The 13,248-nt window shown below is 40.9% G+C and overlaps 1 protein-coding gene across 1 annotated transcript in view; it reads left to right on the top strand.

Annotated features, from left to right (window-relative positions):
* The window catches only part of LOC135484511 (unconventional myosin heavy chain 6-like), a 156,636-nt gene that overhangs the window by 140,357 nt on the left and 3,031 nt on the right, over window positions 1-13,248 (top strand). Inside the window, exons 28-39 of the mRNA XM_064766069.1 lie at window positions 4,532-4,933; window positions 7,470-7,606; window positions 7,955-8,145; window positions 8,377-8,499; window positions 9,031-9,197; window positions 9,337-9,413; window positions 11,243-11,406; window positions 11,565-11,668; window positions 11,939-12,141; window positions 12,330-12,498; window positions 12,746-12,829; window positions 13,019-13,138. Coding sequence (XP_064622139.1) covers window positions 4,532-4,933; window positions 7,470-7,606; window positions 7,955-8,145; window positions 8,377-8,499; window positions 9,031-9,197; window positions 9,337-9,413; window positions 11,243-11,406; window positions 11,565-11,668; window positions 11,939-12,141; window positions 12,330-12,498; window positions 12,746-12,829; window positions 13,019-13,138 — 1,941 coding nt within the window. The remainder of the gene's footprint in view (window positions 1-4,531; window positions 4,934-7,469; window positions 7,607-7,954; window positions 8,146-8,376; window positions 8,500-9,030; window positions 9,198-9,336; window positions 9,414-11,242; window positions 11,407-11,564; window positions 11,669-11,938; window positions 12,142-12,329; window positions 12,499-12,745; window positions 12,830-13,018; window positions 13,139-13,248) is intronic.

The raw sequence follows: 13,248 nt of genomic DNA, 5'->3' as shown, positions 1-13,248 counted from the left end.
AGGCTTGGCAGCTACGGAAAAAGTTATAAGTGTTATCTATTTTGGGAGGCTTTTTTATGAACTTTTGTTATCCTCCAGTATAGTCAACACATTTTCATAATGGCCATTCATGTTCCTCTTCCCTCACCATATACTTGAGGTGTAGGCTTTTTGTCTTTGATCTATTTTCGCTAGAGGATGTCTTGGGTCATATGAGATTTTTCAAGCATTACATGAGGAACATCTTTGCTAAGGCAATCAATGTGTGAATGGCAGTTGATTTCGTTCTTGCCTAGATGTGTATGATCTTTGCCGAGAGTTGAGGCGATGACCACCCACTGGTTTACTTTTTAAAATCACTCTTTAGGTAAAAATCTGGAGATGACAATTTGAACAAAAGTTTTTTAACCCTCTTGAGTTACCTGCCTTTGAAATGTTCGAGCGTGGACTTGTCGACACAAACTGACAGAATTGAGCTGTTTGATGGGATATTGTAACTCCGAACCAGACAGATAACCACAGCAGGATTATAATGACAAGATCAAGGTGACAGTGGATTGCAGCGTGTGGAATAATCTCCATGGCATTACTTGTCAATCGATGTCCAAGGTCTCTGCTGTGAGAACATCCCAATAGAGTCTCCCACTTGCACCTCATTCACACAGTATCAGTCATGAGAAGTGTAGCTACCAGTTAAATGAAAATATCTTCATCATACAGTGGAGAGGACATGCCAAAGGAAAGGCCCAGCTTTGGCAGCATTGAAACAGTGTGAGTAAGGGAGCTAATAGCTGTTCAGCTTACTGAGATGAAGACCTGAGAATTGTCTTTGTAGGTAATGATGGGCAGCGTGGTTAGTGTGATGCTCATTAGATGAACAGTGCCCGGGTTTCTGGCCTTTGGCAAGTCACTGTATTTCCATTGTCACGTCTGAGCAAAATCGTCTTCAAGTTGGAGTGTGACGGATTCCCTCATCTTTGTTGGCCATAGAAGGTTGTCGCAAGAGCAGTAATCCCAACTGGTCTTGAGGCTCTCAGCAAATGCATGCATATTGTGTGATCAAACAGGAGGGAAGACTTGACAGCGCTTGCTAAACATCTCTGCATGCTCATTAAATCGACCAGTTTCCCCTGGCAGTTGGAGTAGTGGATAACAAGAAAAGAAGGAACGATTTACTAATTGCTTTTGATCTCATGTCAATCTGCTGATGCCGTAAATTGTTCTTTAATTTACTGTGAAAAGCCATGACGAGTGTTTCTGGTAAATTGTTTGAATAAGAAAAAATATTGTAATTAGAAATTGCTTCCTAGGAGGTATGACATGAATGGTTTTGGCATGGTACTGATAACTTCTTTCACTGTGTTTTGCTTGATAGCTCGCTACCCCTTTCATTATTCTCGGCAAGTTGCTGAGGGATTACTGAAGGAAATGTGTTCAGAGCTTTCTCAGTGAAAGATGGTGAGAGCTTGAATAATGTGTCCATGATGATTCTTATCAGGTTGAGGTTGCTGCTGGTACAATACCGTTGCACCAAAAGGTGTTGTGGGATGGCATGGAACTGGAGCAACTTTAAAGACTCAAAGAATTCTGCCATGTGAGGCTTTGATGGTAGGCGGTTCCACAAATTTACAGGACATGTGTCAAACCAGATAGATGTTGTATCAATTATCACTAAATTTCCTCCCCCATGAGGAACATATCCATCAGCATCATATTACTACATGATGGTCTACCAAAATCCTCATTTGTAGGCAGAAATAGTTTATGCTGCCAAGCATGAGAGATTTATCACCAGCCTCTTCCATCAACAGATAATTGGGATGAGAAAGGTTTGACAGAGTCTGATAGAGTAGAGTGTAGCGTACTTTAATGATACAACCCTATATAACTGATCGCAACCGAGAGATGGGATGAAATTGATTGGGTAAGAAGATCAGTATTTGCTATAATCGGCTAGCTACTGTTTCGGCCGTCTAAGTAAGACTTGTCTTAAAAGCTGCTTATCGGGATTCTTTCCTCGGCGCTTGCGATATGGTTCCAACATGAACATACTGTACCTCGCAGACCGCGTTTCTTTGGGGTTGGGGTGGGTGGTTGTTTAAGGTTGTTGCTGTAATAGAATACTCAGGACATTTCTAATGTGTCCATAGAATTGCTGAATTAATTTTGATAGCAATGTATTGCCTATTTGTATCGTCAGCAGTTAAGCGAACGACATTAATCATGAAACCAATTTCTGAATAGCAGTTGTATAGATTTCCAACATGCAACACAGTTTATATCGGAAATGTCTGTTTGTGCTATTAAATATTCAGTGTAATATCGTAAGTATTGACTAACATCATTGTGGTGTCCATTTTAACTCTTGCTAATATTTCAGTATGATTTGATGGTCTGTGACAATGTTGATTGTCAACTGCATTGTCCTGCTGCTGATAGTTGACTGTCATATTTTTTAGCTCTATAGTAAGTAAAGTAAAGTTTGTTTATTATAGTGTCACCCCTAATGAAAGGGCCAGCCAGCTTTTTGGCTTATGAGACACTCTTCACTTCCAAACTCCTATCTCTAATGCCAGGCGCCTGGCGAGAAGGCAGTTTGTACCCTGTATTTAACTAGCTGGCGGCTAACCAACCGGCCGCATCGGAAAGAGGTTACCAGCGGGCCTCGAACCTTCGACCTTCCGTTCCAGGGCGGGCGCCTTAACCACTAGGCCATCGAGATCGGTTCTATATATCCTCTAAGTGGTGACTACAGCTGCATTTGGCTTTGGATAACCCATATCTTCAACGTCACTGTGAAGTGCAATATCCAGCAACATCCAGCACACACTCAAGGAAGTCATCATTAACTCTACTGATTAATTAGCTAATACAGTTGATGTTCGTCAGTTATAGGAAAATGTCCCTGGAGCCTGGACCAGGTATTCAGTGGTTCTTCTCCTAATTACTCAATATTTGGCCATGTATCCATTAGCTGTATTACCTGGATGTTAGATGTCCATCATGAGGCCAAATAAACGAATTACCTGTTTTATCACAGAAGCTTGACGAATTTGATGTTTGGATGCCATCATCATAGCCTCCAAAAACCACATGGATTTAATGTTATGTTTCACTACTCAACTTTGAATATTTGATGGAAAACATTGCCCTTAAACACTGCCACAAGTTATCAAGGTTAGGACTGAACTTGATTGGGATAAGATTGAATACTTGACTTGCCAAACTCAGCTCGACGCCGAACTGCAGCGCCACTCGCGGACAAAGATAGAACAACTCGACATTTTTTTCACCGGTTTTCTTGCTGCACATGCGTACCAGCGTCATCTTTTGTTGATTTCCGCTGGTACGCATGCGCAGCGAGAAAACCGGTGAAAAAAATGTCGAGTTGTTCTATCTTTGTCCGCGAGTGGCGCTGCAGTTCGGCGTCGAGCTGAGTTTGGCAAGTCAAGTATTGAACTTCCCCCAATAAATAAGTGTATGCCATAAAATGTATGATGTCAATAATCAGATTCATTTTCCATGTGGCCTGACTCGTTAATTGATCAATATTGGCCAATGAATACTCCATTCGGTATTAGGTGCATTGCCCTGTCCATAGCTACATCTTTGATCAGTAATGGATTTTATAATCAAAAGATGCAACCGCCTCATCGCTGGGAGATAACCAAGCCACCATGTCTGATGGACTTGCTGACCAGTTGTTTTTTTTGGGTTGCTCATCCTGCCTGTTGACATGTGTGGGTTGCAGCTGGGGGGTTCGACCCCTCACAGGGGTTTTGGTTTGAATCCCTGTCTGGTATTTGCATGCAGTGTCCTCGAGCTCAGAATTAGCAATGTGTACATTTCAGGCGGAAATTACATTTCTCTTGCCACCCTTTGAACTTTTCTTGAGAGAGAAAAAATGCGAAAGTGTGCCCTTGGGTTAAGCAAGTGAGTTCGGCAAATCTATCATTTTGGGAGATACTCCAGACGATGTTGATTTATTATCATTATCATTTATTCTCATCTCTGGAAATATTTTCTATTGATCTATTTTTGCTCCAAATCCAATTGCCAGTGAAAATATATGATATAATGTGATCTGATGGTGGAGTGGAATTTATGAATAATTGTGGAGGACCAAAAAGCTTGGTTGAATAAAGCAGTTAAATGTTGAACAATTTTTGATTGTCTTCTTTCGTCTTTTGAAGCACAATTTCCCATATTCTATTACTAATGTGTGTCAGGGACAGAAACGACTCTGGTATCTCGATCTTTCAAAACTGAATGCTAGCTCTCATCAAGATCCTACTGGTTACTTCACATTTCGATTTTGCTGGCGGTATTGGCAGTGGCTGCTATTCAGGCGATGTACAGGGCTCGGCTCGGTTCCCTATAATTTGGAAGAATATCTTAAGAAGTTTTATCACGTCAATGATTGCATTAATGGTACGTCTTCTTATCGCTGCTCTTTTGTACATGTAGAGCACAGCTTTCTGGTAGCTTGTTTGTTGTGTGAAATTCCCTCTCTAGTGTTTCATTTCCGGCCACCTTGTCTTTCTCATTACAGCATTATGGTAGCGGTAAATCAGAGCTAGAGGCCAAGGTGTGGTACCTTACATGTGTAAAGCAGTTCCCTCTCTATGGTTGCACTATGTTCCCAGCCGTTTACAAAGGCCAATGGTCACATGGCCCTGATGTCCTCATCGCGATAAACATGGATGGTGTAAAATTCATCCGGCCAAAGGACAAGCTGATAATCCAGGACTGCCGCTATCAGGATATAGAGTCCATTTCGATAGATTCTATCGACAATTATGTGACGTTTGAGGTGAAAAATAGCGCGGAAGGATTACATCGCTCATACATGTTTGAGAGTGTGTGCAAGGATGATATAGGAAGTTTGATAGCCAGCTATTGGCCATCATTAGCAGGCTGGCTTAGACACGGCACAGAACCTTATCCAAAGCAGGTAAGTCGAATTCACTTAAAATTAGCAATTCTGAGTTGTTCTCCCTAGTTCATCCTTGCAGATTTTTGTTAAAGACACATCATGCCTTTTACTCTATAGTAGTGGTGAATCAGTAGGCCTTCTCCGCATTTGTACTCTCTAAATGATGTCAATTCACTGGGTTGGTCGAACTGAGAAACTACTGCTGTTCAGGATTAGCATTCCTTGTTTTGTCAGGATTTTTGTGTCGTTGCTGCAAGCAACTCCCCGGGCATTTATCAGGACTTACGGTATTTACAAACATTTCATGTTATCATCTTGTGACAAACCCTATTTGCTTTGTTCAGAGACAGAAATCAGTGAGAGAAAAACTAGTCAAAAGTACGAAATCGAACTTGTTCAAGAGCGGATCACTTCCGTTTTCGCCTGCGGTGGTAAGACAACCTCTCGATGTATTTGGGGTGTTAGTTACGTCTGTTACGTTGGGAGTTTTTCCAGTCCAATACACTGACAAAATCATCATCTGTAGCTAAGCAGCACAACACCGCATACCACACTTGTTACTTGTTTTTGATATTATGTAAATACTGTTGATACTTGGTGATGTAAGCAACATTTTTTTGAATATTTTGAAGTAGAGCCTGTTTACTTCTAGCAGGATTTTCAATTTCACCAGGCCCCATCTTCGAGGCTCTGCGAAAAACCAAGATTGCACCAGGTTTGGTTTCGATGAATAGGGCGGGTTGGCCATTTGGAATGTCGGGGCAAGCCAGGTCATCCTTTTTAGTGTTGCTTCATAATGATACTCATTTTCCTGAGTATCTACAGTATATAGAACACGTTTCAAGGGTTATGTAGTTTATATTTCATTGTCAATAATGTTAGTTAAGGAATTGATAGAGAACTTGGGGTATTGGGGTGGCGGTCCCACAATAAAATATCGGCAAAAACCAAGATGCCGAGGTGAAATTTTGACTGTGTGTGTAGTGAGACAATCAATACTGACAGTGAAGTAAGATTTTGTGCTGTGGCCAAAAAATGTGAAGTGTATTTCACTGAGCAAGCGACACTACAATACCACCAAGATGTTTTGGAATATTCCTTCAACATTATTGATGATTTGTTAAAATCTTTTTCTTCAGTCAGTTTCCAACCAATAGTATAATATAGCACCAGCTTACATTTTGTCTCTTCACAACATTATGGTTCTAACCATACCATATTTAATTCATTAATATTGGTTAAACGTTTTATTTCTCTGGAATGTATTTATAAGTGATGATATTGATTATTAAGTTCAGCTATGACGACCAGGATCGCCGGTCCCGAATGGTTTCCTCTCCAATTACCATTGCAAGGCTCCGATAAAACGATCACCCCGGTACCCAGACCACGACCACTGGATTGGGTGGTCCCAATGACCAAGTTCACCCCTCTAACCCGACCAAAAGGGCCTAATTGCTGTGTGAAGACAAATACTGCCATGATTTCTGTTAAGAAATTGATTGCGTCAAATTTGTCATGCTACAGATGAAAAAAAATTTTCAAGTCCAAAATATTTTTTCACTTGTTTTTTTTTCGGCTCAAAATGATGAAACATCATCAGTCTGAAAATTTTTTTGGATTTGAAAATTTTTCAGAATTTTGAACTTATGAAAAAATTCAACTCTGATAAATAAATTTCTAAGTCCAGAAAAATATTTTTTTCACTTGTTCTTTTCTGCTCAAAATGAAGAAACATCATCAGTCCGAAAAAATTTTTGGCTTTGAAAATTTTTCAGAATTTTGAACTTATGAATAAGTTCAACAATTTTTGCGGGAAAACCTAATCATGCATTTTGTCTCCGGATTTTCAACTTCACTAATGCGACCACCCGTATCGCGACCATTCAACCTCGGTCCCATGAGTGGTCGTGTTACCGGGGTTCACTGTATATCAAAAAGTGATGTACGTCGAAACTTAAATCAAGGCTGTGATGCTCTTTTCCCTTGAATTTCCAGTTCACCAAAGAGGTCCAGGTCAAAGCAAACTAACTTGTTAAATCAGAATTTAAAATTAAAAGGATATCTACACAGCAAGACATTCATTTTCTTTCAAACCATTCTGATGAATAAATGACGTTTTAAAAACATTCACTCACAGCGTTTGAAGGTTCTAGTGAAGTGATGAATCCGTGTTGGAAATGCCCCTACTTGTGGTCTGTGTCAGTATCGGGCTAAGATATGCAATTGTTTGTGCTTGCTTTTTGTCAGGAATGCAAGATCAAAATCTTGGCTGAAAAACATACGTTAAACACTCTGTTCAGTGTTTGATAGTGTCACCAGAGGATAGTGGTTGTGCTGATCTGTTCAGTGTGGTACAAAATTATGTCTGGTCTTTACAATTACAATATACTGCATTCTTGCATTTGTTATCACACTTGTGTCACAAATGAGCCCTGCATTAAGGAATGTAGCATGGAATCTACTAGATCTTGTGTGTTTAAAGTTACCTATGGATATAAGGTTAACCCAGTTTGAAATCCAACATTTGATATTTTCATAATGTGACTTTCAGCCAATGAAGGTGACCGAAGACGACAGGCTCAAACTGTTTGATGATGTCCTATCATGTCGGCGGATCCTAATGGAGTCTAATCTACTGCAGAAGCCTTCCCATGAAGGAGTCGGATTTTTCAAAAACACACTCAGGAGGTACCTAGACAAATCGCAATTCTAACTTTCTCAAGAACAATGAAGTACTTGTGTCTTTGCTGAAGTCTGATGTTAGAATGAGATCAAACTTTTGGTCTTTTACGAGATGCCTCATCATCTCAAAATTTGCCATTGCGGTGAGAGCATCTGAACAATTCTTTTCTGCTTAGGACTTAAACAAGTGTATCGTGGGAATAGTAGTCATGGCCACTTGCATCTTCCCACCTCCATCTTCCATGGAACCATCGGTAGGTCCGAGCACACTGACCTGATAACTTATCTGGAACATTTGATAATAAAATGAACTGTCATTCTACAAACACTACCAATATGTTTCTTTTGTTTCAGATTAAGTAGAAGTAGACTAGAAAAGTTAAAGGAGAGTGATGACCCAGAGAACGACTTCAAGGTCAGCTACTGGTCTTACACCAAGACTCCAATGAAGCAGGCTATTGCAATCTTCAAAGACCCAGAGTTGGAGGATATAGCTGTCAAGATGTTCAACTCAACGCTTATCTATGCAGGATTAGACCACTCTGGTAGGTGGACAGCTCAGTCAATATGGAGAGGGAGGGGAATAAACAAGCCCTTTTTGTATTCTGCTTTGTAGTATATCATTTACGGGTGTTGAGATAGCTGAACTTTGTTTTGGACAGGTTAAGGTAGGTAGCTTCCTCTCAACACCGAAATACTCCCACCACAGCACCTACTGGATGGTAGCATCACAATCCAGTGACTCAGAGTTATTAACTTTGATTTCTACTTTTCAGCTAACCTGCAGGGCGATGATCACCTGGGTGTTATTCAAGTCTTGCTGACCAAGTGTCAGGAATCTGAGGAACTATGCAACGAATTCTATCTCCAGCTCATAAAGCAAACCACTGATCATCCTGGTATGTATAGGACGATGTAGGAGTGTGGTGTATGGGCAGAGTTTGGCAGGAAAGTGTGAGAGCACTCACCGGATCGCCACAGTACACTTCCTGGACAGGCGATTTCTTTTACTTGGACTGCCGCGATGGGCTGATCATTGGTCGAGTTCAAGTGAGCGCCTTGTGGTTGCTCCTTGAAACATCTGATTGATTTCTGTGGAGACTGGGGTAATAATATGATATCCCAAAGCGCTAAGAGCGAGAACTATAGTGTCACGGAATTGCGCTATATAAAAGACTCATTATTATTATATTATCATTTCTGTCGTAACATAGGACAATCTAGGACAAGCATCGAATTGTGCTGGGATTTGATGAAAAAATGCTTTCCTTAAATGGGATGTCTAAACAGATACCTCAATCTCTCAGTACCTTGTCATGCATCTTGTGACAGATTAGGTTGACTAGGCTAAGAGCGTAACCAGCAGTAACCGCGCAGACAGGGCTAATGTGAGATTTGCCTCTCAGTACTCCAGACTTTTTCCACTTCAGATCCCAACAGCCGAGTGAATGTTCGTAACTGGCAGCTGTTGGCCATGTCCACTTCAACAGTATTGCCCTGCGACCAGAACATTATTAGCTACCTCCAAGCCCACCTACGTAAATGTGCTGTGGATAGAAACACCGACGAAGGCAGGTTTGCTGTCTTTTGTCAAAAGGTATGTTTCCTTATCCAATTGTCTCCAAAACATTTTTCCTAGTAAAATTTAACTTATTTGGAATAAATTATATGATTCGAAAAAGTTTGCGTTCCTTCTGTTTTGTGTGTTTGCTAATGGTTGCAAACTTTATTTTCAGTGCCTGAGTCGAAGTCTTGAAAGACAGGTTCGAAAATACCCGCCATCATATAGTGAGATCTCCTGGGTCATACAAAGGTGAGCAAAATGTTTGATATTATAACTATCAGTCTTTTTGTATGGCCACTTGAATACTGGGATTCTAAGCTCTTTCGGCAGACATACCTGAAGAGGAGGTTGGCATGACGTGATGATCTGGAACACTATTAGACTCTTATAGCGCAGTGGAAGAGAGAGTCGGCCTCATGATCAGGAGGTCATGGGTTCGACTCCCGGCCGAGTCACTCCTTGGTTCCCCGACTGGTTAAGTTCAAGTGAGCACCTTCTGGTTGCTCCTTGAAACCCCTGATTGATTTCTGTGGAGACCAGGGTAATAATATGATATCCCACAGCGCTTTAACAGTTACGTTACTGAGGAGCGCTATATAAATGCGTCACATTATTATATTATTATTATACACCTGATCTTTATGCGAGTGTATTTGAGAAACAATCCAAAGGCCAGCTATGGGAGGACGTATCTCCTGCTGCTCGTAGGTTTTCCTTAAGGAAAATCCCATCTCGTTGAAAGAAATGCTAAGCTCACAAGAAAACAGGAAAATGGGTCTGACTGGTTGTCAACTGCTCAACTTGCCGCCTGTCATCTGGCTGTCGGGATGACATTGCTTGTTGAAATCTACCCACTCAACCATACAAGGGGAGTTTATTGATTATGGTGAATGCTGGAGGGATTGTCAGAAATCAATGTTGGCTTCACATTGTAATAACCTTTGAGAATATTGACCATCTAACCCACATAGTTTAAGATCTGGAATGTTTAGAGGAAAATATTTTAACTTGGGCTATAAAGGTGGCGATGTTGTTAGTGTATTCAGCTTTTAATACTATTGACAATATGTGACCCGCCATGACAAAACAGGTCGCATGTCGCTCTGAGCTTGACAGGTTGAGACAGACTGGTTGTTCATTTCTCCATTGTCTGCCTTTTGTAAAATCGGAGCATATCAATTTCTTCTATTATGTCCTGGTGTCATTATAGGCTCATCTTCTGTGCGACATGCGACTCATTTTGTCGTGGTGGGTCACATATTGAGTAGGCACTATTTCATATCTCATCGCTTGATAATTGAATTTGCTGTTAAATTCTCAAGGACCTGATCTAAAATGTCTTACAAGCACATACATCCCAATGAGTTTGTGGTGTTTAATGTCTTGTTTCCTCCAAGTGCAGAAGGTGTTGGCCTCATGATGACCACTAGCGTAGCTACAAGGGTCCGCATAATTTGATTTGATTAGCTACTCGCGATTATCTCTAGGTCAGTAAACAGTGATATATGTGCGTCCAAATTACACCCGATGAATATAAGGTCTGGGTTCCTACAACACTGGTCATAAAATGGACCAGTTGTTGGACATGTGTTCCCCCTCTTTGAATAATGAAGATGAATACAGTTTTGTTCCACGAGTATCAGAAGAAATAAATCTGTCCAATCTCTGTGTTGCCATAGTCCCCATGCTCTCCTTTTCCCAATAGTCAGGTACATTGATTGACTCAAATTACTGTGCAACTGAAGTAGTGAGTGTGGACAAAAACCCTGGGGTTGGGAAACTGGTGGAGGTATGTGCCGATGCTTTATTGGTTATCATCAACCCTTAAGGTACCTGTGAGTACGCTTCTATGACTTGGCAATTTGACATGTCTCTGGTGGGATATTGCATCGGAAATCAAAGTTTAGGTTACCAATTCACCTGCAAAATAGTGCAATGTGTTTCACTCTGTGACCTTGTAGACATGTACCTAACCTAGACTCGAGTCAGCGGCTCCCTGTGCTTAAACATTCCTCGGCTATTCAAGCTACTTGTGGTTAACTTGGTTGAGAACGCCCTCTTTTGACGTTCCATTTCAGAAAGCAAATCCATGAGAAAATCCATTTCCTCGATGGGCAACATCGCCTGTTGGAGTTTGATTCTGTTACTACTGCTGAAGAGGTGGTGAAATTGGTTAAGCAAAAGATTGGCATGAGATTGGATGCAAGGGGCTGGTCTATATATGAAGTGTTCGGACAGTTAGGTAAGTCGCTGACATTTCCTAAGCATGACTGTTGCCTGTATATTGTATTTGATGATGTTTTGGCCAGACAAGCCAATTGGATGAAATATACAGATCTTACTGCATGAAACTTAATCAGAAAATGTGATCTGAGAGCTGATTTTGCTTCTTCGTTTCAGAGAGAAACATGATGCCTGACGATAGTCTAGCTGATGCAATGTATAAATGGGAGAAGTGGGCAAGGACAAACAAGTCACAAAAAGAACTCAAGTTTACTTTTAAGGTAACCATCAATTCACCCTACCAAGTATTGATTTCAAATGATCAACTTTTGATTATACAAACTCTTTGTACATTTCTCAAATAGATTGGCAGCCTACATTTTGAATACATTTCAATTGTAATGAAACTGGAGGATTGCCTGAAATGCATGGCAAATTCGCAAACCAGTCCTGTGATCAGTTCATGTATTAAAAAGTCTGAAACCCAGTGATAGAAATAGTTCAACTATAGGTAAGTTAATTGTATTCTATTTCATTATTTCACTCTTCAGAAACGTTTGTTTGTGGACCCTTTCGTTAATCACCAGGACCAGGTCGAGATAGAACTGATCCACCACCAGTCTGTTATTGACCTCTTTGAGGAAAAGATACCCCTCACCCCTCAGGATGCAGTCCATCTATGTGCGCTCAGGTCCCAGTCCGAGTTCGGTGATGCCCTGCTAGATGGTGGCAAGTCAAGTTTAGAGGACTACAAGTAAGTCTTATCTATGCTTTCTTAATTGTTCTACTTCTATTCCACATTGGCAAGAAAAACTAAGGCAGGGGGTATACCAAGGCAGGGTCATTAACACTATATATTCCGAGTTTGGTATGAAGTTTTGGTTGTGTTTTCTCAATGAGTGAAACGTGTTGTGGAAATTATGACCTTATTCCTGCTTTCAGTACGGTGACACGAATCCTACCACGTAACATCCGCGAGAGTGTGCGAGAGGATGATATCTCTGCTATGCATAAAGCGCTGAGTGGTATGGATGCAACTCAGGCTAACATAGCTTTCATGGAGGTGCTGAAAAACTGGCCACTATATGGGGCTACCATGTTTGAGGTTTCTGTGAGTATATAGCTCTAACTTTATGCTGGCTGGGATACAAGGCCCTTTGGCAAAACAAATTAAAAAGTCAGCTTAACTTTAATCATTTTGTGCAACGGTAACCGGTTTTTGTTGGGAAATTTTCTTTGAAGTGCCGATACACAAGATGGAGAACTTGTCATACAATCTGGTTAACTCGGTGACAGGAGTGTGAGGTGTTGGGCTTATAGGGAGAGAGCTTTACTGAAACAAGTATTTGTATTTTCAGCAAACGCATGCCTCGAACCTACCCAAGACATTGTGGTTTGCTGTTAATCAGCACGGGTTTCATCTGCTGGAGGTCAAAGGATCAGTAAGTTTTGACTCAATTTAAGCTCGCTTCGTGTCGTTAAGAATTCCCGATCTTTGATTTAAAGTGATAGATGATTCCATCTCCATTTCCAATGTAAGCTATTAGCACACTGTTACATCTTTGGACTTAATGTCAAACTGTCCAAGTTCACCATGCTGGCCTCATCTCATGCTGTTTCTATCATTTCAGAAAATTCTTGCCTCTTTCAACTACGGGGATATCTTTAGCTATAGTCCTTCACTAAAAAGCCTGATGGTCATTATAGGCAGTGTGACGAAGGGATCTAAGTTCATCTTCAATACAACACAGGTAAGAATTAGCATACCTATGTGAACAGTCTATGATACCAATATCATGGCTTTTTGTCTCACCTCTGGGAAGCTAATACGATACCATGGCACATCTTAGCGTCGCTCGGT

Source organism: Lineus longissimus, chromosome 3 (assembly GCF_910592395.1).
Source record: "Lineus longissimus chromosome 3, tnLinLong1.2, whole genome shotgun sequence".
In the NCBI taxonomy this organism is placed as follows: Eukaryota; Metazoa; Nemertea; class Pilidiophora; order Heteronemertea; family Lineidae; genus Lineus; species Lineus longissimus.
The sequence above is the reverse complement of the archived record's forward strand: the minus strand, read 5'-3'. Positions and strand labels throughout refer to the sequence as shown.